At 46.5% G+C, this 25,065-nt stretch overlaps 1 protein-coding gene across 6 annotated transcripts in view; it reads left to right on the top strand.

Moving 5' to 3' along the window:
• The window catches only part of ARHGEF10 (Rho guanine nucleotide exchange factor 10), a 145,386-nt gene that overhangs the window by 91,887 nt on the left and 28,434 nt on the right, over window positions 1–25,065 (top strand). For all 6 annotated transcript variants that reach the window (XM_050800194.1, XM_050800197.1, XM_050800195.1 and 3 more), the window contains 8 exons: window positions 11,088–11,203; window positions 11,597–11,724; window positions 11,905–12,005; window positions 13,872–13,993; window positions 14,968–15,054; window positions 17,065–17,288; window positions 17,920–18,077; window positions 24,209–24,351. In XM_050800194.1, the coding sequence (XP_050656151.1) occupies window positions 11,088–11,203; window positions 11,597–11,724; window positions 11,905–12,005; window positions 13,872–13,993; window positions 14,968–15,054; window positions 17,065–17,288; window positions 17,920–18,077; window positions 24,209–24,351 (1,079 nt within the window). The remainder of the gene's footprint in view (window positions 1–11,087; window positions 11,204–11,596; window positions 11,725–11,904; window positions 12,006–13,871; window positions 13,994–14,967; window positions 15,055–17,064; window positions 17,289–17,919; window positions 18,078–24,208; window positions 24,352–25,065) is intronic.

The following is a 25,065-nucleotide window of genomic DNA, read 5'->3' as shown; positions in this document are numbered from 1 at the left end:
ATCCATGGATTGGTTTAAGCTCCCAAACTCTCTGATGCTATTTTGAAAAATGTGTAGTTTTCTGGGGTGATTTTAAAGGTTTTGTGAGTTTCCCCAATCGGGGCTGGTGGCGGGGAGGAGGAATATCGATCTTGAGCTGTCGGTTGCTCTGGCCTGGTGCCGCGTCTTTGTTGCTGAACTCCACTGGGCTGTTCCTTCTCTCTTTGTGCTCCATCCTGTCTGGCAGGTGGATTTATGAGAAAGTAATGTTTGCCGTTGCCATTCCGTGTGTGTGTGGGGAGGGGGTTTCTTCATGCAGGATCTTTATAACCTCAATTCATTTTCAACAAACGGACTGTCAAGCACTCCCAGTTCTCGAGGTCTCGTGCCAGGTAGGAGTTGTGGGGATGAGTGGGGAGGTGTCGCATAGCCCCACTGTTGGGAGCCTTTAGAACCGGAGGAGAGGTGAGCTCGGTTGCTCCAGCCGGGCTCTGGTCTTCAAGGGTGTTTCAGAAGAACGGCCACTGGAGAGCTGTTACCACCCATCCTGCCCAGGGAGAAGTTATCCGTGTGTGTGTGTGTGTGTGTGTGTGTGTGTGTGTGTGTGCACGCGCTCACTTTTATTCAACTGGTCTCAACTCAGTGTACAGGGGACGCTCTTAAAATGTTTAGAGAAATGTGAGTACAAGTCGAATGTACTTTAAAGGGGAACACTCCTTCAGATGTGCAAATATTCATGTACTTTTGTAAAAATCAGTCACAGTACTTTGTAGTTAGTTAGTTAATCCTTAAACATGAGTGAAGATAAAAAACATCTCTGTTCTTCGCTGTAAGGTCAGCTTTTAACAGAACACGATTGGCCTCTGATCCTTCTGGCTTAGGTTGTTACTGGACCAGCATCTACCTGGTCCAGTACCAGCGTCCCGTCCCAGCACTGGCAGCTTGCCTAGAAGGGGCCCCACAGCTTCCAGAAGGCCGCCACCTCCCTGAGTGCTGTCGGACTTTGCAGCAAGAGAGGAGGTCCACTCAGACCGCCCTGCAGTGACCCGTTCCGCTTTCTGTCCCAGAAGCGCGTCCTGAGTGCCAGGAGTGCTTCTGTACAGTCGGGCTGGATATGGCGGTCGGTACAGGACGATTTGTAACAAGACACAGAGTCATTATGAACAGGTGGCTGGAGGAGCTGCCAGCAAGCTTGTACCGTAAGGAGGCTGGGGGACAGCTCCTGAAAGCTCAGGGTCCCTGCTGAGCACCGAGCACTTGCCTAAGAGGGGAACTTACAGGCAAATGCAGAAAGGGTCCTGGGTGAGGTCACAGCATTGAGGGAGCTCCCAGAAAACATAGGACCTCCCCCACAAAATTCACATGGTTTAAAAAACAAAGCAAAACACTACTAGCAAAGAACCAGCACCAAGGAGGGAGGAAGGAGGGCGTGACTTACCATCTTTAAATAGAAGTGAGCCCGGCCAAGGGAGGCTTCAACAGGTGAATATACACCTGACTGATCCTCCTGAAGCAGAAGGCAGCGAGAGAAGCGCAGCTGTATTTTTAAAACGTGAATGGTTCCTCATGAGGCTCCCCTGAGCTGCGGCCTCCAGGGATGTGTGGCCAGGTGGCCGTTCCGTGGAGGCAGGGAGGGGTCTGAGCGGCACGTCCAGCCACAGCCCCGAGGGTGTTCTGGACACAGTGACCGGGTGTGTGGGACCCCAGGAGTGACGGGTTAACCCCGGTTTCCCTCCCTGGCCCCTGCCTGACGCGCTGCATGGCCTCGCCTGCAGGCAGGGACAGTGCCTGGTCTCCAACAGGTCCTTTCCAGAGTCAGGTACTTCTGGGCGGGAAGGGTCACAATTCTTCCTCCTTACGCCTGTAAGAGTGAACTTTGCCTTGAAGGTTGGAGGACAGGCGCAGCTGAAGCCCACCATGGCAAAGCTGTCGTGTTTTGAAGTACACAGCAGTCGAAATGAAAGGAAACAGAACAAAATGCCTGTGTGCTCCATTGCTGTGGCAAGAGCCGCTTCTGCATCGTCTGAACGTTGTACCTTAAAACAGCACGTGCGTGCGTGCGGGAGATGAGGCCAGGACTTGGCGCTGTTTTTCCTGTATGGCGTGTGGATTTGCAGGTCTGTCCCAGGACTCAAAAGTGTCATTATAATCCTTGGATGAGTACCGAGAGCAAACACACCACCTGGCCAAAGGTAGCAGGGAGGTCGGCTTTCCACACTGAATACCGTGGACGGTCCGGAAACAGTCCTCAGTAGCTTTCCTGCAATGCGACACCGAGGTCGGCGTGCCTGCGGGATGTGACACCAACAGACGGGCCCCTCGCTGGGGGAGCGGATGCAACTGCTCGCGATTGTGGAGCCGCTGACCTCCTGCCGCCGCTCTCTGCGTCCTGTGCCCCTGTGTGCTCACGTGGCGTGTTCAATGCAGATGAACGGCCTCCCTTCCTACAGACAGCATCTGTATGCTGAGAAGGGCCTTCCAATATGCACAGGGAGTAAAACCGCAAAGAGCGCTCAGGGAGGATGGGCGCCGACTCCAGGTGGAAGGCAGAGTGAAAACGGGGTAGACGTGAAAAAACCTTTTCAGGGTTTTTGGATGAAAATGGCATCTGAAGTGAGTGGAGCAAAATAGTAACATCACAAATTCTGGGCAATGGATAAAAATGTGTCCGTGAGTTATTCTCTCTGCTTTTGTACTTTTAAAGAATATTTCATACTTTCACAAAATGAGAGCCCATTAAGGAAGCCCAGAGCCAGCCTGGGACTTGGGTCCCTGTTAGAATGGCTGTTCCAAGCCCATCCCCAGGCTCAGCCTCTGTCTGGGGGAGGAAATGGGGGCAGCATGGCAGATGGACCGAAAGTGGGAAAGGGTCTTCCAGCATCACATGTGCTTTCAGGACAGTCCCATAGAGGTGGTGATGCCACACGCATGGCTCTGTTCTCCACGCAGACGGCTGCCGCCTTCTCTGTCACTGTGTCTGTTTATATCCCTTGTTACCTCAGGGACAAACACTGGTGTGAATTTTCTGGGTATTTAGTAACACACCCTTCAAACTCTCTGTCTTAGGAGCTCAACAGGAGGCAGGTGAGAAGTGTTTCCATGCAAAGAGGGATACCCATATTTTCTAAATATAACATGCACACTAGTCTATGTGATCTGTTGATGCCAAAAATACTCATTCCTAACGGCCTGTATAGCTGACCTGTGACCTTAGACACCCATGCATCCCTGGAGCTATGACTGTCAGTCAAGTTGACATTCCAGAAACATTCATTCAGACATTCAGGGTCATGGCCCTGTCCAGGACCTGAAGGCCAGCCTGTCAGGGCAGCGATCCTAGCTCCTCGGCCATGGGGATGGGCCAGATGAGTGCCATGCCTGTGCGTCACATGCCAGTCATTCCCATAAGTCTCAGTGGAGAAGACTCCCTTAGGAAACTGGAGCCGGCATGTGTCCCTAAGTGCGGACGGTCAGCCATGGAAAGGTGCTCATGCAGGAGGGCCTGTGGACAGGGTCCTATCTCTGTGGGAATCACACATGCATGTCCTAGGACACATGGACACATACGAGGTAGATGTTGAGCAAATTAATGTTATATTCTGGGTTTTTAAACTCCATGAAGCTATAGGGATGGTTTTACTTCTTGATTAAAGATCTGGAATTTGAGACGTGACATGTATCTTCGTGACAGTGTGATGTTCACATTAGAAAATGCTTGGGTTTTTTAAAACTCTAAAAGCCAAACTGGATTTTAGTCGCAGGGGAAGGTTCTTATTGTTCTTCTCTGTTCAGTGCTGTGGTTTCAGCTTTGCACCTGGGAGTCTCCTAGGCCTTGCGTTGGGAGGAGCTGCTGTAACGTGTCCAGAACCACATAGGATTTATTTTGCCTGAGTTATAGCTGGGATCACTACTGGTTCATAACCAAGATTTTTCTATACTTTCCATGTTAGAAAACTACTTGCTTATAGAGAAATTGAATTGGTGCCTCTTATCAGACTAAGGACTTATGTATGATGCTATTTAAATATTACCCTCCTTCTCCTGGGAGTTAATTCTTGTTCTCTGTTGAAAACACTAAAATGTTTAAAGACAGTAAGAATGACCTGTAATTCTTGTATCTGGAGACTATATTAACACATGAGTGGTTTCTCTCCAGCGTTTTTCTCACACTGTTGTCCATATACCACAGTTGCTCTACGTGATCCTGTATAGGGAATTTTCATTTAACGTTATAGGATGACCATTTTCTCAGTCATTAAAAATTCTGAATCAAAGTCATTTAAACTGACTACAGGATGTTTCCTCGTGATTGAACCTGAGTTTATTGCATACTGCAAGCTTCTCCAGTTACTGGACCACTACGAAGAGTGACGTGGAGACATCCTCACACATTAGTCTGGTAATTTCCTTAGAAGTGGAATTTTCAGGTCAAAGAGTAGAACATTTGTGTACTCTTTTAGACTCTGGATACATTTTTGCAAGTGACTTTCCAGGAAATTTTCCCCAGTTTCCATTTCTACAGACTATGTCTGACTTTGATTACACAATGAAACTTTTATGATTTGATTTGTAAAGAACAGTTATGTAAATTTGCCTTTTTATTTTTGAGATTGGGTTCTTGCCCAGCCTGGAGGGCAGTGGCCATTTAGAGGCACAATCGTAGCTCACTGCAACCTCAAACGACTGGGCTCAAGTGATCCTCCTGCCTCAGCCTCCTGGGGAGCTGGGAGTACAAGTGCATGCCACCTCACCTGATTTAATGGCTGTTTTAATTTGCTTTCCTTTGATTACTACTGAGAGTGAGCATTTCCATATATATTGGCCATCTGTATCTTTTCTGGAAATTGCTCATTTTATCATTGGGGTTTCAGAATATTATTTTTAATGTGTTTATATGTAATCTTTATGGAAAATAATTGCCTGTATTTACATGTCTCCACATATTATTTGTGTCTATAATTTTATAGAAGTCTGAAGCTTCTAATTTCTCAGTTGTTAAATTTGCTCCCTTTTTTGGGGTAATTTCTTCGGCTCATGTTCTTAGACACTCTTGACACACCTGGGGCTCCAGCCTGCCCTCTGCGTTTTAGGTGTGGGGATCATTTATCCTGCTCTGCTCACTGAAGTAAGGAGCTGCTTCTAGAGAGCTCTTTCTGGAAGGGTGGCCAGAGAGAACAAGACCCCTCTGTTGGGAGTTTTGCGGTTGCAGCTGGGAAAGCAGTTCCCCCATTCCCGCGGCCTCTGCCCTGCAGGACGGGCCTTACGGCCACTCTTCGTCTCTCTCCTTTTTTTTTTTCTGACATGGAGTCTCACTCGGTTGCCCAGGCTGGAGTGCAGTGGCACCACGTCGGCTCACTGCAGCCTTTGCTTCCTGCGTTCAATCGATTCTCCTGCCTCAGCCTGCCGAGTAGCTGGAATTACAGGTGTGCACCACCACGCCTGGCTAATGTTTGTATTTTTAGTAGAGATGGGGTTTCACCATGTTGGCCAGGTTCGTCTCCAACTCCTGACCTCAAGGGATCTGCCTGCCTCAGCCTCCCAAAGTGCTGGGATTACAGGCGTGAGCCACCGTGCCCGGCTGACTCTTCGTCTCTCTTTAGCACCCTGTTCTGATCAGCTCTTCCTCCATCATAGCCACACTGTGCACAGACACTCTTAGACATACAATGTCTAATGCGAACACTCTTTCCACCTGCAAGGGAGATGAGGCTTTTGGTCAACTTTGTTCCAGGAGGAAAGGGGCAGTTCCATGTTAAGTCTGTTTCCTTTGGCGGCACCAGCCTTGCCGGTTGAGAACCATGGGAAGCTCCCTGCAGGAGGCAGGTGAGGTCCTGGGGAGGGCAGGGCCCCCAGGAACGCAGGAGTCCGGAGGCAGAGGCAGAGGTGACGTGCCGCACTAGGGGGTGTGGTCCGCAGAGACCCCTGCCACAGCCCTGAAGAGGAGAACACCAGAAGGAAATGCACACAGGAGTTTTACGGGGCTAAGGAGCTACAGAGGTGCAGAGGTCTTCAGACCCCATAAAGGTCGATGGGCAGCTGCAGAGGATACTGGTGGGGGCTGAGGCTGCCCACAATCAGGCCATTGGCATGGAGAGGGGTAGTGCCCATTCCTCCTTGATCTCACCTCCTCTGCAGTGCCTGGAGACACCTTCCGGCTCGGACACCTCACAGTCTCACACTGTGGAGGAGAGGCTTTAAGATGCTGTGAGGGTGCCCCTTGAGCCCAGGCATGGAGGTTCTCAGGGACCGAGCACACCCCCAGGGGCTTTTCCAGCCATCCTTGCTATTGATCTGGCCACACAAACCCTTCCTTGTTTGCCACACAAAATTCCGTTTCACTGACAGACCCTGAATTTTCAAACAGATTGCAGGGATTTCCATGGAAACAAGAGAAGTGTCCGTGAGAAAGACTCGGGAAGTGCTTTTGCAGAAGTGCAGCAGTTGTGTGTCACTGGAGCGACAAAGAACTGAAAACTCCAGAAATTGTCAACTAGAGGGCTGGAAGTCAACTCTAACAGAAATTCTGATTTGCGGGGGGTTTCTTTCTTTTTCTTTTCTTTCTGTCTTTTTTTTTTTTTTTTTTTTTTTTTAGATGGAATCTCCCTCTGTTGCCCAGGCTGGAGTGCAATGGTGTGATCTTGGCTCACTGCAACCTCTGCCTCCTGGGTTCAGGTGATTCTCCTGCATCATCCTCCCTAAGTAGCTGGGACTACAGGTGTGCACCACCACGCCCAGCTATTTTTTTTTTTTTTTTTTTTTGTATTTTTAGTAGGGACGAGGTTTCACCATATTGGCCAGGCTGGTCTCGAACTCTTGACCTCCGGTGATCCGCCTACCTCGGCCTCCCAAAGTGCAGGATTACAGGTGTGAGCCACTGCGCCTGGACTGCAGGGGTTTCTTTAATCAATTTTGGCCTGAAATCAACATGAAACAATTCTTTCCGAAACTGAGTATCACATTTGAAAAGCACTGGCCGCACTGTGTGGTTTGTTGTTATTCTTGGGATGTGAGTGTGGATGCTTCCCTTGGCAGCGCACATTGTCCCTATTGATGAGGAAGCCTTGGGTTGCTCCGTGGTGTCATCTGTGCCCTGACAGTGCCCTGTTACGAACTGTCTGATGATCCGGCAGACGTAAAACTTCAGCACATTTCCATGCTCCGTAAGGTCGAGGAACTCCTCCTTATCTCAGTACAGAAGGTTCTTTAATACCCTAGGAAAAGAGTATTATCCCTTCCTGTGATAGTTTCACATCAGTGGCACTATGTGTGTGTGTGTGTGTGTGTGTGTGTGTGTGTGTGTTTTATTTTAAAAACGTTTATGTTTTTAATTGACAAGTAATCATATACATGTACAGTTTAAAATATGATGTTTTGAAATATGTATACATTGTGGGATGGCTACATCAAGCTAACTAGGATATGCCTTACTTCACACACTTGCCATTTGTTCATGGTGAGAACCTTAAAGTCCACTCTTAGTGATTTTCAAGTATACAATACCTTATTAACTACACTAGACCTCTTGAACCTACTCCTCCCAATGAACTGAAATCTGTGCACCTGTGAATCCCTGTGACTATCCCACATGTTCTGTGGGTGATGGAGCTGTTCCCTGGGTGATGGAGCAGATCTCTGGGTGATGGAGCTGTTCTGTGAGTGATGAGCTGTTCTGTGGGTGATGGAGCTGTTCCATGGGTGATGGAGCTGTTCCGTGGGTGATGGAGCTGTTCTGTGAGTGATGGAGCTGTTCTGTGAGTGATGAGCTGTTCTCTGGGTGATGGAGTTGTTCTCTGGGTGATGGAGCTGTTCTGTGAGTGATGGAGCTGTTCTCTGGGTGATGGAGCTGTTCTCTGGGTGATGGAGCTGTTCCGTGGGTGATGGAGCTGTTCTGTGAGTGATGGAGCTGTTCTGTGAGTGATGGAGCTGTTCTGTGAGTGATGGAGCTGTTCTGTGAGTGATGGAGCTGTTCCGTGGGTGATGGAGCTGTTCCGTGAGTATTGGAGCTGTTCTGTGGGTGATGGAGCTGTTCTGTGTGTGATGGAGCTGATCTCTGGGTGATAGAGCTGTTCTGTGAGTGATGGAGCTCTTCTGTGGGTGATGGAGCTGTTCTGTGGGTGATGGAGCTCTTCTGTGGGTGATGGAGCTGTTCTCTGGGTGATGGAGCTGTTCTCTGGGTGATGGAGCTGTTCCGTAGGTGATAGAGCTGTTCTGTGGGTGATGGAGCTGTTGTGTGTGCCCTGGAATTCCCCCTCAGGCTTACTGGGGAGATGTTTATATGCATGTATACATGTGTGAGAATATATAGAGCTGCACACCAAAAATAGAAGGTTCAATTTGATTGAATGATAATTGTGAAGATCATATTTTAAACGAAGTCAACTAATTAATAAACATTGCGCTTATAATTTTATTTACTCATCTATTTATTAATTTTGATACAAGGTCTTGTTTGGATGCCCAGGCTGGAGTGCAGTGGCACAATTATAGCTCACTGCAGTCTTGACTTCCTTGGCTTGAGTGATCTTCTTACCTCAGCCTCCCAAGTATTTGGGACTACAGGCATGCACCACAGTGCCTGGCTAATTTTTTTTTAACTCTATGTTTTTGTTTTTGTTTTTTTTAAACTATGTTGCCCAGGCTGGTCTTGAATTCTTGGCCTTTAGCAGTCCTCTCACCTTGGCCTCCCAAATGCTGAGATTGTGGGCATTAGCCACGACACCCAGCCTATACTTGTATTACAAGGTTGTGTTTATAGAGTTTATTATCAGAGTTTATGAATGAAAGCAAATATGTGTGTTACGAAACATTTTAAATTGCAAGCATTCTGTAAGCATACATAAAGTTGCTATGTGTAACTACTGGATCACTTTGCCCTTTTTTTTTTTTTTTTTTTTTTTTTTTTCATTTCTGAGACGGGCTTTAGCTCTCATTGCCCAGGCTGAAGTGCAATGGTGTGATCTCAGCTCACCGCAACCTCCGCCTCCCTCTTCAAGCAATTCTCCTGCGTCAGCCTCCCGAGTAGCTGGGATTACAGGCATGTGCCATCACACCCAGCTAATTTTGTATTTTTAGTAGAGACGGGGTTTCTCCATGTTGGTCAGGCTGGCCTCAAATTCTTGACCTCAGGTGATCCTCCCGCCTCGGTCTCCCAAAGCGCTGGGATTACAGGAGTGAGCCACTGTGCCTGGCTGCTCCCTTTTTTATGAAACTTCATGAGACTTCAAATGCAGTTAGTAATTGAATTTGTCTAGATAGTGGATAAAAATCAGGCCTACCATGTGCATAAATACCACATAAGCTTGTCTTTAACATAAAGTGCCTGCAAAATTATAAATGGTTATGCTACTCTTCAGTTATATAGTAAATATTTTTAGATACATATATCTGAAATATTTTTATTGGAAATATGTAGGTTCTTTCAGTTTTGACATATATATGTATTATATATGTTACATACACTAAAAGAACAAGCTGCATAATTTGTGGGATGTAGCACAGAAGGAAATGCAGAGTCCTTTCTTCAAAATTATTAAGAATTTCAGGATGTCCAGGCCAGGCGCAGTGGCTCACGCCTGTAATCCCAGCACTTTGGGAGGCCAAGGCGGGCGGATCACCTGAGGTCAGGAGTTCAAGACCAGTCTGGCCAACATGGTGAAACCCCTACTAAATCTCTACTAAAAATACAAAAATTAGCTGGGCATGGTGGCAGGTGCCTGTATTCCTAGCTACTCAGGAGGCTGAGGCAGGAGAATTGCTTGAATCCAGGAGGCAGAGGTTGCAGTGAGCCAAGATGGTACCATCGCACTGCAGCCTGGGGACAACAGCGATACTTCGTCTCAAAAAAAAAAAAAAAAAAGAGAAAAGAAAAAGAATTTCAGAATGTCCACGTCAGAGCCTGAAACCAAGTTCTGGGCGGTGTAAGCTCAGGTCTGTGCGATTCCACTATGCTCAGGTCTGTGCAATTCTACAGACCCATGGCCGGGAGGCCTGTCCGGCTGAAACACAAGGCACCTTACTCAACTTAAGTGAATTTCTTCTCCTTGGGTTTGAATTTTGGCTCCTTCTCTTACTGGTTGTTTGACCTTAGACAATTTATTTCTATGAAAAGTGGAAAAGAAGGAGTGTATTACTGCATATTGCTTAAAGTACAGACACTCAGGCTAATTCTGAGATCGAATCCTTCTCATCTGTCATCAGTCAGGTGGGGAGATGGGAGAGTCTGTCCTCTGTGCCTGTGGGCCCGTCGTGGGATTTAATGGGGAAGTATTTGAACATCACTTCCTGTAGTGCACAGGAAACCCTCTGTGAGGGGTGGAGCAATTCTCACTTGGGCACCTAGACCCCAGGACATGCGTCGTTCCTCTAACCCAAGTCATCGAAGACAAATCATTTCTATTCCCTTTAAAAAAAAAAAAAACTTTAGGAAAGATCACTGGGGAACTCTTTTTGATGGTAGATGACCCCAGTTATTGGAAATGTGGTTGAGATTAAATATCATTTTGAAGTGCCTCTTACTAATAGCTGTTATGTCAACAGTGTTGAAAAGATACAAAAGGGACAAAACATGAGTCAAACCCAAATTGTGAGACACTCTGTCATTCTGTAACTCACCAGCCTCCTCCAAAAATGCCAGGGTCGCAAAAGAGGAAGATTGAGAAACTCCCCCAGACTGGAGGAGATTTTGGGGACGTGACCACTGAACGCAGTGCGAGCCCCTGGGCTGGATCCGGGACTAGAAAATGGTATTCGTGCGAAAGCGGTGAGGTTTGAAGACGGTCTGTAGATCAGTCAGGAGTGCCATGTCAATGTGGTGTCCTGGGTTTGACGGTCATGCTACGCTTAAGTCAGATGTTTTCCTCGGGGAAGCCAGGCCTGGGCACTCAGGAGGCAGCTCTTTGCAACTTTTCCATCTAAAATTATTTCTACATAAATGTTAGAAAAGGAAAAACCACTAAATGCTTGACAGTGTCCACTTTTTAAAAGTTCTAGATTCACCCCTCAACTTAAAAATTATTTAACTAGTATTATAGTATTTTCTTCCCTCAAGTATTGGAGTAAATATGGCTTTACATTTGTATTCTTTTTTTTTCTTTTTGCTTATTTTGTAGACAAAGTTTACATGGGACCAGGACAACTGTATCAAGATTTACAAAACTTGTTGCATGACTTAAATGTAATTGGTCAAATCACTCAGCTGATAGGAAACCTTAAAGGAAACTATCAGGTAACAATCAAAGCAATTGGATTTAAGATTCTGCCTTTACTTGTAAGTCATTGTAAGTATGTGATTATATCTCCAAGTTCTACCAGAAGTGAGAATTCACTTTGACTTTAAAAATTAATCTGAATGTACATTTTCTCTTATGTTAGATAAGGTGAGACTATATGATGGTAACTTTTTTTCATTTTGCCAATAGGCTTGAATATCAGTTCTATTTTAGAAATGTCTCAGCCCCGCCCCCACCAATGTCATCTGACTCCCAAAGCTTTCTTTTTCATAATCCGATAGTTTCATTTGGTCTGAATTTCTCATATTAAAATTTTGTTTTTTTATCTTCCTTGGGATGGCCCTACTTTTTAAACACTTTTGAAATGTGCGTATTTATTTCCTTTGTAGAACTTAAACCAGTCAGTAGCCCATGACTGGACATCAGGTTTACAAAGGCTTATTTTGAAGAAAGAAGATGAAATCAGAGCTGCGGACTGCTGCAGAATTCAGTTACAGCTCCCGGGGAAGCAGGACAAGTTAGTAGTAGCTTTAAAACGAAACCTTCTTGGCCAATGCTGGGGAAAAAAAATGGTTCTTTGTCATGACATGCATGTTTTTTGGTTTGCTGATTCTATCAGACAGGCAAAATGTGTCATTTAACCTCACAGGATGGAGCACGTTTTATAAAGTGAATGCTTGTCTGTTGTTTCTGGCAGATCTGGGCGACCGACGTTCTTTACAGCTGTGTTCAATACGTTCACCCCGGCCATCAAGGAGTCCTGGGTCAACAGCTTACAGATGGCCAAGCTCGCCCTGGGTAAGGCCTGGCTGACTGAGGCTGAATGAGGCATGCGGCGTGATGATGAATTCCTGCCCACAGGGGGGGTCAGGGTTGAGAAGGAAACTCAGCAGTAGATCCATCCATTGACCCGAAAGTGTTTCTAAACAGGAAAATTCACCTTAGCACCGGTGATTTTTAAGATGTTCATATTGAAATGGAGGGCTTGCATATTAAAATGGAGGGCTTGCATATTGAAATGGAGGGCTTGCATATTAAAATGGAGGGCTTGCATATTAAAATGGAGGGCTTGCATATTGAAATGGAGGGCTTGCATATTAAAATGGAGGGGTTTTGTGTTAAAATGGATGGTGTTTCTGGTACCAGAACATGAATATCAGCTGAGGCAGCTGAACACAGAGGAAGCCCATGGAGCCTGACCATGTGCCAGGTGCTCAAGGCGGGCGGTGGGCAGTGGGCGGTGGGCGGTGGGCAGTGGGCGGTGGGCGGTGGCCTCCAAATGGCAGGGGAGGTCGTTGTTCCTCTTGGCCCTTGTGCTCACCCCTCACTGAGAAGCAAAACACAGGGTTGGGCTGAGGGGTCAGTAAAGATCCTCTCAGCACCAAAGATAAACCCTGGGGTTTCACTGTAGATGGATGTGACTTTATGATTTCCTTGTTCCTATGTCTCTTCAGCCTTGATTATTTTTTGCTGGGTGTGTGTAATGTACTTATACACACGCTTACAGACTTGCTACCCAGAACACACTGGGATGTCGTGTGTGTGTAAAATTTTCCTTCTGCTGTAGATAGTCTGAAATGTTAACGGAGTATAAAATACAGAAGAGAAGTGCGGAGTGTGGGTAATGCCATTGCTCCAGGGAGCTCTCATCAGCGGAAGGGCTTTGTCCTGGAAGGGAAAGCTGTCCTGACGTTGTGCTCACTTGATGAGGAAGCGGAAACACAGCCCCTCTCCATTTGCTGAATAATTTGGTCTTTTGCCAGGTCAGGTTCAGAGTGACTTAGCAAATGAGGAAGTGGCCACTCTCTAAAGAGAATGAGCTGGACGTGCGGATAAGCCCCTCTTTGTCTTCAGATCAGCTACATATTCTTTTTTTTTTTTTTTTTTTTTTTTTTTTTTGAGACGGAGTCTCGCTCTGTCGCCCAGGCTGGAGTGCAGTGGCCGGATCTCAGCTCACTGCAAGCTCCGCCTCCCGGGTTTACGCCATTCTCCTGCCTCAGCCTCCCGAGTAGCTGGGACTACAGGCACCCGCCGCCTCGCCCGGCTAGTTTTTTTTTTTTGTATTTTTTAGTAGAGACGGGGTTTCACCGTGTTAGCCAGGACGGTCTCGATCTCCTGACCTCGTGATCCGCCCGTCTCGGCCTCCCAAAGTGCTGGGATTACAGGCTTGAGCCACCGCGCCCGGCCAGCTACATATTCTTTAATGCTCAGGTTGACAGTTTGCTTTGGTAGTAAAATATTTCTCCATTTCATTGTACTTTTGTTGATCCCATAGTATTACACCATATTTTAGAGTTTCTCAGTACATCTCTGGTATTTGAATCTAAACATTTCTTTTGCTTTGGAAAAACTGGAGAACGACAAAGGGAAGTAGACCTATGTGGTTTATACAGTGAAGTTTCACAGCCCTTGGGTCCAGCGTGTTCAGGAGGCGCAAACAGGAAGAGGTCCCTGCCGCTTAGATGAGACCAGGCTGCCTCCTAAAATAATGCTGCGAATATACAGCCTATGCTTTTAGAAGAGATTGTCTGTTTTCCACAATGGCGTTGTCTGGCCCTATACAAACAGAATGCCAGAAACTTCCCCTGCTGTGACCTGTGAAGCAGGTCTGTTGTGTGTGAGTTGACTGCATTCTTGCTCATTTCTCTCTGAATCTAATCGCAGAAGAGGAGAACCACATGGGCTGGTTCTGTGTGGAAGACGATGGGAATCACATTAAAAAGGAGAAGCATCCTCTCCTTGTCGGACATATGCCCGTGATGGTGGCCAAGCAGCAGGAGTTCAAGGTGAAGGGAGCAGGGCCCACGGCCTGGGGTGGGGTGCACCTCGCAGCTCTGACTGGGCCACTTTGGGATGATTCTTAAGGGGCGTGGTCAGAATGTGGTCTTCCCAGGTTCACCACAGTGACCGCTTCTCTAGAGGTCATTTGTTTGGAAATAAGACTGCTGTTGTTTGAAACCTAAAAAAATGCCCAGCCGTTGTCTCCGAAGCCCAGTCCTGGGCCAGGACCCTTGGGTATTCCAGCAGTACCACAGCGTCTGAGGCCTTGTTAGTTAAACGGGACACATGTTTCACATTTGTAGCTCTGTTTTGCCTTTGCTTGGCAAGCAGTCTGTTTCCACAGTGGATCGTTAACTCCAGGTCTTCTGTCTGCTTGAGGCACCATGCCCGCTCTCTGCCTTGGCGGACTCAACTCCATCTCCAGGGTGGCATCTTATTAATGTTGCCAGTGTTGCTGACTCAGGCATCACAGGCCAGGGCCTTCAGTGATGTGGACGATGTCCTATTCTTTAAGAAATAAAGATGTTTCTTCTCACCCTGGTCTCTGGCCAGGGTTTCCCAGCAGTTCCCGGACCCCTCCCGTTGGGAGTCTCAGGCAGTGCACAGGACTCCTCTGGGAGAGGCTGGGGTGGGACAGGGAAGGGGAGAGGCACAGGCCATCACAGACTGCACTTGATGCCTGCAGGGCGAGCCCTCCCATCTGAAGTGCCCCGACACGCTGGATTTCAGCGTGCTGATGCGATCTGAAGAGTAAGATACCGAAGGTTGAATCTACTTAGGTGTTCGCTTCTAAAAAGCTAACTTCTGAGAGTTGTACTTTTAAACTTTTATCCTCCCTATTTTAATCTTTTGTAGATGATGAACCTGTAATTTTTTGTGGTTATACATTGGAAGTAAGTCATCCATTTAAGACGTTAGGTAGTCTAGGGGCCTCTTAGCTCTGTTTTATATGTGAGTGTTTGATTTTATTCCATTTTAGATTGAATGTGCTGCTTATAATCCCGAACCTTACCTAAACAATGAAAGCCAGCCAGATTCATTTTCCACGGCACATGGTTTCCTGTGGGTAAGATGTGTTTATTTGGTTTTGGTGCAAGTTCACAGAGAATCAACATTCATGGTTAGTGTGATGAGAGACTGAGATGTGAATTGCTCAGTAGAGAGTTGGTGGTGGCATATCTCAGAGTGTACTTATAAACATGAAAACTTCTTTGAAAAGGAAGTTTTGGAAAAGATTTAGAGTTCTTAGGAATGCAAATATTTGTTTCTTTTCCTTTTCATCTAAAACATTTACCAGATAAAGTTCAGTCCAAAGACAACTAACTAATAAGAGAATAATTTTAATATGTTTTTCCATTTTGGTGTCAACATTGCATGGATTTTTTTTCTTGTTCCAAGACTGGCTTTTTCCAGTGGAAACTTAGCAGTTAAAATTAATTTGTTCCAAATGAAATATCGCATCTGAAATTAGGCTGGAATTGCAGTAGACTTTCCTGGTTTCTGCAAACCAGAGGACATTCTTAGAGCTGTGTGGTCCCAGGCTCTCCCGTCTCTGGTTTCCTGTGTTCCCTCCCTGCAGCCTCAGACTCGCCCTCCAGGGCTCCACTGTGCTTTTCCAAACTCTCATGCTTCCCTCCCAGGTATCCTGTGCAGCACGCCACTGCCTCTCACTTCTCACAGCCACAGCTCCTGCTTGGTCGGTGTTCCTAGTTGAGTGTCAGAAACTGAACAACCGAATTACCTGGTATTTCATTTGTACCAGCCTATGAATGGAGGAGCAGCCTTAATTCCCTTGTGGGTTTCCACTTCCAAGAGAACCGTTTTCCATCCGGGTAGGCAGACCTGTCATCGCTGAAGCTTCATCCCCTGGCCTGGTCACAGCCCCCAGGCCCTGTAGGCAGGACAGGGGCTTGGCAGATTGGCGTCCTTCCCACAAAAGCATGAAAGTAGGATGTCTGTATCATCAGCAAATACAGGAAGAATAAGGAGAGTCTAACAACATTCTCAAAGTTGGCGGAAAAGAAAAAGAATCAATGAAAATGCCACCCTAAACCAGCTAGTGCTTTCTGTTCACAGGGATCAGACGCTTTCCCACTTAAAAAGTGAATAAATAAATTTGAGGTTAAATTGCACAGGGATCAGACCCTTTCCCACTTAAAAAATGAATAAATAAATTTGAGGTTAAATTGGGAAACTATGCTATGTGTTCTCATTGTAGAGATTCAAACACACAGGAAGTTCATGTACACTGTTGCAGCAATGCTACTTTAGAAAATCTCCGGCAGGCGCAGTGGCTTCCGCCTGGAATCCCAGCACTTTGGGAGGCCAAGGCGGGTGGATCATGAGGTCAGGAGTTTGAGACCAGTCCGGCCAACCATAGTGAAACCCCATCTGTACTTTCACATAGTGAAATTCCATCTCTGCTAAAAATACAAAAATTAGCTGGGCATGGTGGCATGTGCCTGTAATCCCAGTTACTCGGGAGGCTGAGGCAGGAGAATCGCTTGAACCCAGGAGGTGGAGGTTGCAGTGAGCTGAGATCATGCCATTGCACTCCAGCCTGGGTGACAGAGTGAGATTGTCTCCAAAAAAAAAAGAAAAAAAAAAAAAGAAATTCCACAGCATACCACATGTTGAATTCCAATGATCTACCTTGGGATGTATTCTTACTGGTGTTTTTCACATTTGAAAGGTTTATTTTCTTAACCAAGGTCATTAAACATTAGTGTTGTTATTAAAATTGATAATGATCTGCCTCTTAGGATTTTAAATTGAGGATGGATGGGCCCTTACCTTCATATTGTGATGAGTACATGATTTTTAAAGTATAGAAATGTGACTTTGTGAAAATGAAAGCTATGCTCTTGCTTTAAAATGTTTTGGAAACCACATTAAATATGTTGAAAGAAAAAGGGGCTCCGTGAGCAATTGTTTAAGCATTTTTTTGAATTTTCTAAGTGTGTTGATTCTCACATGAAAATCGAAGCTTGTCGTGGCCTTTAAGTGTCAGTTTCCAGCGTATTATGGAAGCCCCCACATGCTCATTTTCTTTTTTCCTCCTGATTCTCTGATTCAGATCGGAAGTTGCACCCATCAAATGGGTCAGATTGCCATCGTCTCGTTTCAAAATTCCACCCCCAAAGTCATCGAGTGCTTCAATGTGGAATCTCGCATCCTCTGCATGCTGTACATTCCCGTTGAGGAGAAGCGCAGAGAGCCCGGGGCACCCCTGGACCCCGAGACCCCGGCCGTGAGAGCTTCTGAGGTCCCCACGATCTGTGTAGGGACGGAGGAGGGAAGGTAGGGTGTGCTGACCGCGTTGCAGAGGATCAGCCAGCTCTGCCCGTGGAGGGCGTGGTGGGGAGCCTGTCCTGGAAAGAGTCCTTGATTTTGACTCAGGAATAGCTCGTGCAGGAATTAGGGGATACCAGGGGACATTTTTAGGGTCATTGCACTTTGAAATAACTAGTCAATCGGACCCATGGAAATTATTCTAGGAAACTCTTAAAGAGAAGTAGTATTTCTTTAAAGGGGAACGTTTGGCTGTTTGCCACTGAAATGTCTCATTTTTATTAATGGTTTTTAAAAGCACATCCCCCTTATATTTTGGAATAAAACAGCCATATTCTATGTCATGATCATACTGAATTGCTGACACCATTTAAAGGAGAGTTAAAATGATTTGCCTGATGTGAAGTTCCAAGATACATAGGAAGAACTAATTTTTTTCATATATCCCAGAATTTCCCTTTTAAAAATAAAGAAATCAAGGTGGTTGCAAATTTTTTAAAAGTACAGGCAAGTGTCCCTAGGAATGGAGAAGGAAGGGCAAGAGGGAAGAGTTGGAAAGTTTTGTGTTTATGTTAATAGGCATCCTGGTTCTTCTCACAAGGAGCAAATGTATTTATGAGCTTGTATTTTTCTCTTAAAGCATTTCCATTTATAAAAGCAGTCAAGGCGCCAAGAAAGTGAGACTTCAGCACTTTTTCACTCCCGAGAAGTCCACAGTCATGAGCCTGGCTTGCACGTCTCAGAGCCTGTACGCTGGCCTGGTCAACGGGGCGGTCGCCAGCTACGCCAGGGCCCCAGGTGAGGCGGGTCTCACAGCCCCCTGGCGGGTCCTTGGGGTTCACTGGGGGGACGCTGCATCTGGTTTAGCATCCCACCCCCGGGCCTCCCGCCCCCCGCCCCCCGCCCCCCTCTCGCCCCCCTCTCGCCCCACCCCACCCCCATCCCCCCGCCCCGCCCCCGCCCCTGCGCCTCCGCTCCTGCGCTTGTCACCCTTGCCCTAGGCCTGTATGCCTTGCTTCTTCCCCAAAAGGTGTTTGTTGAATATAGAGACATCGTTTCAGAAGTCAGTCTCCCCGTCTCCTCCCACCCTCCCCCTCCCTCGGCCTGCCCGTTTCTCCCCCTCGGATGGGGGCGCCGGGCCATGCAGTGCCCTCCTTCAGCGTGTCCTGTGCTGACCAGCTGGGCAGGGCAGCCTGCCTGCCCGGCGGGGCCTCCTGGACCTGGGCCAGCCCCCTGCCCCGGTGCTGTGCCCTCGGTCCCTGCTGTTCTCTTGGCCAACAGGGCTAAGGACTGCATTGTGTTCTGCTGGGTGCCACAGACGAGGCGCTCCCTGGCCCATCCCGCCTGGTCCCCGCAGCCGCTGGGGGTGGGCAGGCTGCTGTGCATCTGTTCTCTCTCCAGCCCCTGCCGCGTTGGTGGCAGCTGTGCTTTGCAGGCTCTTTCTGTGGATCTGGCCACCGCTGCTTGTGGGAGCTCTGGGTACGGGGCTTTCCTTCCAGCTTCCTTGGTGCTGGCTGAGGCTGCTCTCCTGGCCCCTCACTCAGCCCTGAGTGCAGGGGTGCCGAGCCCCAGCTGGATCCCAGCCAGTCTCAGCGTTGCCATGCCGGAGTGGAATACACAGGGCTTCCCTCACCGAAAGCGGCCCTGCGCCACCCTCCCCACGGCTGGGAGTGATGCCTTGGTGGGTCCTGTCGTCTTCCCCAGGCCATCCACCACTTGTTCTTGTGCCCCATGTCCCAGCTCACTCCCCCACCATCACCACCCTAGTCCAAACCGCCCAGCTCCTGCCTGAATGGCAGCCTAGCCTCGCGTTCATTCTTGTGCTTCTACTGATTCATTCTCCAAATATTTGTTATTGAGCTTTTTAAACTGTAAATAAGGTTTTTACCTCCCCTGCTGAAAACTGTCTGGTGAGTCCCCAGTGTACTTAGAATAGAATTCCAGTCCTCCAGTCCTTGTTCCTTGCCCACAAGGCCTTCCGCCTTCCAACCACCCCTGGTTCTCTCTGCTTTGAGCATTTGGCCGCCTGCTGCTATTGGAGTTCCTCCCTCCTTAGAAATCTGCGCCAGCCCCTCCCAGAGCCTGGGGTGTTATTTGCCCTCGGACTTTGACGCCTCCTCCTTGGGGAGGTTCTCTCCACTGGCTCCATGGAGACAGCCCCTCCTTCTGCGATGTGGTTCTATAGCAGGACTAGCCTTGGACAAAACCCCTCAGACACCGAGATAGTGAAGGGAGTGGCTTTAATCAGCTGGGAGCATCGGCAGGCTAGCATCTTAAAATCCGAGCTTGTCAGGTGCCCAACTTCTGTCCCTTTTAAGGGCTCACAACTCTAAGGGGGTCCGCGGGAGAGGGCTGTGATCGATTGAGCAAGCAGGGGGTACGTGATGGGCTGCCAGCGACGGTAGTCAGAGTGAAACGAAACAGAACAGAACGGGAGGTCTCACAATATCCTTCCATACAATGTCTGGAATCTATAGATAACATCAGTTGCTAGGTCAGGGGTGGAATTTTAACTACCAGGCTTAGGTCAGGCAGGCCTAAGCCTGGTTTTGGGTCTGGTTTCTTGATTTCAGGTCTGGTTCCTAGGGGCCAGGCTACCTGCCTTTTGTTTCGCTTTTCTTTCCTTTTCTGAGCAGAAAACAATGTAAAACAATATAAAAGGGTCCGTCTATTCTCTCAGTTCCAGCCTGGCCTGTGTGTGCACCTGCACCGAGAAGGCCTGGTCTTCTTTCTGACTCCGGTGGGCAGAGTCAGCACAGGAGCCGCTCCTGTCTCGCCCCCACAGCCATCTGGACTCTGACCCTGCTGATCGCTGGCCGATCCCTGGCTCTTTGGCGGGCCTGTGATTGCCTCCCTGTCTTCCGGTGGGTGCCTCAGCCTGGCTTCTGGTCTGCACCCCCTCTTCACTTGGCCTCATGATTTCAGTTCTCCATGGACGGTTGTGTGTCCTGGGGTGGGGCTCTCCCATTCCAGTCCTGCTTTGTCATTCATTTGTTGTCATAACCTCTGCCAGCCTCCTTGGCCGACTTTCCCATCCTGTCTCTGCTCCACGGTAGGCGGAGGCCACCTCCCTGCTGCTGCCTGTGTTCCTATCACTCTGCACTCAACTCTTTCATGAAGCTTCGTGGAGAAATGTGTATTGATAGGACTTTTTCACATAATCTGGATTTTTTTCTGTTCTTCTAATTTCTATTAAATGCCATAGAAATCGCATTTCTGTTAAATGGAAAAATCACATTTCTATTAAATGGAATAGAAATCGCATTTCTATTAAATGGAATAGAAATCGCATTTCTATTAAATGGAATAGAAATCGCATTTCTATTAAATGGAATAGAAATCGCATTTCTATTAAATGGAATAGAAATCGCATTTCTATTAAATGGAATAGAAATCGCATTTCTATTAAATGGAATAGAAATCGCATTTCTATTAAATGGAATAGAAATCGCATTTCTATTAAATGGAATAGAAATCGCATTTCTATTAAATGGAATAGAAATCGCATTTCTATTAAATGGAATAGAAATCGCATTTCTATTAAATGGAATAGAAATCGCATTTGTATTAAATGGAATAGAAATCGCATTTGTATTAAATGGAATAGAAATCGCATTTGTATTAAATGGAATAGAAATCGCATTTGTATTAAATGGAATAGAAATCGCATTTGTATTAAATGGAATAGAAATCGCATTTGTATTAAATGGAATAGAAATCGCATTTGTATTAAATGGAATAGAAATCGCATTTGTATTAAATGGAATAGAAATCGCATTTCTATTAAATGGAATAGAAATCGCATTTGTATTAAATGGAATAGAAATCGCATTTCTATTAAATGGAATAGAAATCGCATTTCTATTAAATGGAATAGAAATCGCATTTCTATTAAATGGAATAGAAATCGCATTTCTATTAAATGGAATAGAAATCGCATTTGTATTAAATGGAATAGAAATCGCATTTGTATTAAATGGAATAGAAATCGCATTTGTATTAAATGGAATAGAAATCGCATTTGTATTAAATGGAATAGAAATCGCATTTCTATTAAATGGAATAGAAATCGCATTTGTATTAAATGGAATAGAAATCGCATTTCTATTAAATGGAATAGAAATCGCATTTCTATTAAATGGAATAGAAATCGCATTTCTATTAAATGGAATAGAAATCGCATTTCTATTAAATGGAATAGAAATCGCATTTCTATTAAATGGAATAGAAATCGCATTTCTATTAAATGGAATAGAAATCGCATTTCTATTAAATGGAATAGAAATCGCATTTCTATTAAATGGAATAGAAATCACATCTGTATTAAATGGAATAGAAATCGCATTTCTATTAAATGGAATAGAAATCGCATCTCTATTAAATGGAATAGAAATCGCATCTCTATTAAATGGAATAGAAATCGCATTTCTATTAAATGGAATAGAAATCACATCTGTATTACATAAAATGTATTTTATGCTTATGTCTCCCTTTTTTCCCCTGGGTTTACTAGCGAGCTTCTCTCCAGCCTCTTACTTGTCTGCATCGCTGTCCTGTCCGCTGCGGAGCCCTGTGCCGGGCTGTGTTTTCGCCTCATCAGACGCGTTGCATGATCTGTAACTGAGATCTGCCGAACGTGTCGCTTTGCGTCTTCCTCACCGAGCGCTGGCGGGCGTACCGTGTGGGAGTGTGCGAGGCAGCCTGTTCAGAAGCGCATAGCCTGCCACTGCATTCTTGGTGGTGAGGAACGTGGCTGGCTGGAGGCCTCGGCCTGTGCAGAGGGAGGAGGAGGCTGCTTCCCAGCCCCTCACTGTTGCCAGGGCTCTGATGTTTCAAGGGACTTAAAAATCTGAAATTCTGTGGGCAATTTCCAGATTTTTAAGTGTTAGTTCAAAACGTCATTAGCGTGTGCTTGGGTCCGGCTGCGATGTGGGCAGCCTGCTGAGGGCTCTGGCCTGGGGCACATACGCAGGGAGAAGTCATCCCAAGAAAGACAAGCCCACACTGCAGATTGACCCACCCAGGTGCTCAGAGAACAAAGTTCAATTGTTGGAAGTTAAACCTTAACCAAGCAAAATGTCTGAAGTAGGCCATCCTGTCATTGATCTTGGAGTTCTTGTTTCAAAGGAATTGTGCCATTGGTAGGACACTGCCAAGCCACACCGGACAGCCAGGATCCAAGCACAGTGGGCAGTAGATAGAGAGAGCTCTGACCTAGGATTCAAAACCCTGCGTTCTTGTGCCACTCCATGCCCTTCAGAGTGTGTGAATGTCAGAGAAAACTGTAGCTCTGCCCTGAACCCACATATTTCTGGAGGTTGCAGTGTGCAGTGCTTTAAAGGGCTATGAGTACCAAATGGGAAGGCCCATGCACATGTGTGTATGCACAGGAGTGTGAGGGGATGTGCATGTGTGAGCAGGTGTGTGTGCATGTATGCACATGTGTGTATGCACACGTGATTGGGAGGGCATATGTGTGTGTGCAGGCAGGTTTGTGTGCCTTGAGTATACATGTGCACATGTGTGTGTCCATGTGTGCATGTGACTGCAGGTGCACATACTTGTGGGTGAGTGCGTGTGTACATGTGCATGCCTGCGTGTGTGTGTATGTGTGTGACGTGCACGTGTGTGTATGCATATGGCATGTGCACTTGTGTGTGTGCTTGCATGTGCGTTGTGCATGGGTGCATGTGCATATTTAATCACATAATGATACAATGTGCAGATATTGCAAATGAAAAGCAGGCCTGTGTTCACTGAGGCTAATAATTACCCTGCAACACTTTTAGCCTAATTGCAACATAAAAGCATTTCCATTAACGTTGAATCATAACTAAAAGTATGCCACAAAAGTCAAAGCTTGCATAATTGTCTTTTAGTGACTGCACACCTCCGCTTCAGACACTTGTTTTGTATTCAAAGGTTCAGTGCTTGAAATCTGGAGCAAGGAGATAAGAACTGAGGCTGTTCTCCTGACTGAGTGAAGCATGTTTATTTGATTAGGAAGTCGACGGCATTGATGGATTAATAATTTAGTTACACTTTTAAGGTCGATGGCTTAATTAATGGTTAAATTGAGAATTGAAGAATTCATTTTAATTATTTATAGGATAATTACATTAGTCACTTTAAAAGTTTGTAGTAAATCTTGCCTCAAATAATTTTTATTGGTATTCAAGCTAGCAACTCATACTTGATATAAAGTGTGAAAGACTTCGTCAGTAGATCTTTGGAAATATTTTCAGACCAGAATATTTCATGTGACTCTAGGCTTCAAGAAAGGGAACAAACTCATCAAAAGTAAGGAATTCCTTTTACTTCAATTTTGATTTCTTAAAGTATTCTGTGAATATATGGCCTCTCCTCGTGATGCAGTATAGAGCAAGGCACATGTTAGAACGGAAACAGCTAATGGGGAAATGTAACATCTCCCCGGTTATACTGTGAATGCAGTTCCTTTTCATGATGACCGAATCATCTTATGTACTATTATTGTAAACGGTAGTATTGACTGAACACCTGTGTGCTGGGTACTTTGCTGAGCTTTGTACGCCCGTTATTTCATTTTTAATTTTTGAAACAACCTTTGTGGCTAGTGGTAGGATGGTCTCGATCTTACCCTGAAGGAAGCTGAGATTCAGGGTGAATGAGTGGTTTGTCTGGGACACACACGGAAGGGATAGGCAGTGGGGAGGGGGGATCCTGAGGGCTGCCTGTCCCGCAGCTGTCTGTGCTTCCCAGTTGTGCACCATGGCCTGACTGGGGCGGGTGTCAGCTTGTGAACCCCCGGACACACCCAGGGTCAGGCACGAGCGTTAACACTGGGGGTGAGCTTTCGGTTGTCAGTTATTTAAAGTGATGTGCGACCCCATTTTCCTGTTCCTGTGTACAGAAAACAGCTTGAATGAAATGAAATATTTTCTTTTAAGATGGATCCTGGGATTCAGAACCTCAGAAAGTGATCAAGTTAGGCGTCCTGCCAGTTAGAAGTCTGCTCATGATGGAAGATACCTTGTGGGCGGCTTCTGGGGGTCAAGTCTTCATCATCAGCGTGGAGACTCATGCCGTGGAGGTAAGTCGCTTAGGTGGCTGCACAGCGCGGAAAAGGTGCGTTTCAGAAGCAGCTCAGCTGACTTCCAGTGCCGAAGTCAAAGCAGACTTCTTGCCTGTGGCCACGTGCTAAAAGAAAATTCCTCTAGCCGGGCACGGTGGCTCACGCCTGTAATGCCAACATTTTGGGAGGCCGAGGTTGGGAGATCCTTTGAGCTCAGGAGTTCCAGACCAGCCTGGGCAACAAAGTGAGACCCTGTCCCTATAAAAAAATTAGCTAGGTCTGGCAGTGCGCGCCGGTACTGGATGTGGTGGTGCGCACCTGTAGTCCCAAGTACTTGGGAGGCTGAGGCAAGAGCATCACTTGAGCCCGGGAGGTCCAGGCTTCATTGAGCTGAATTCTTGCCATTGCACTCCAGCCTGGGTGACAGAGCAAGACCCTGTCTCAAAAAAAAAAAAAAAAAAAGGGAAAGGAAAAGAATATCCCTTCTAGATTTTGCTCAGAAAGATGAGATTAGCAAGAAAATTCAACTAACCATTTTTTAACCAGTTAGCTGTGTTCACTGGTTACCTACTAAGTAAAAGAAACATTGCTTTAAGAAATGTGTTCAGTATGAACCTATAGAGTCCTCCAAGACTTAGGGAAAATTCGCATTTGATTGAGGTGACATTTAAATTCAATGGGCTAAATGGATCATTCACCAAAGAATCAGGAGATAAGTGGGCAGGCATTTGG

Source organism: Macaca thibetana, chromosome 8 (genome assembly GCF_024542745.1).
Source record: "Macaca thibetana thibetana isolate TM-01 chromosome 8, ASM2454274v1, whole genome shotgun sequence".
NCBI classification, from domain to species: domain Eukaryota; kingdom Metazoa; phylum Chordata; class Mammalia; order Primates; family Cercopithecidae; genus Macaca; species Macaca thibetana.
This window is presented reverse-complemented; position numbering and strand designations above follow the sequence as displayed.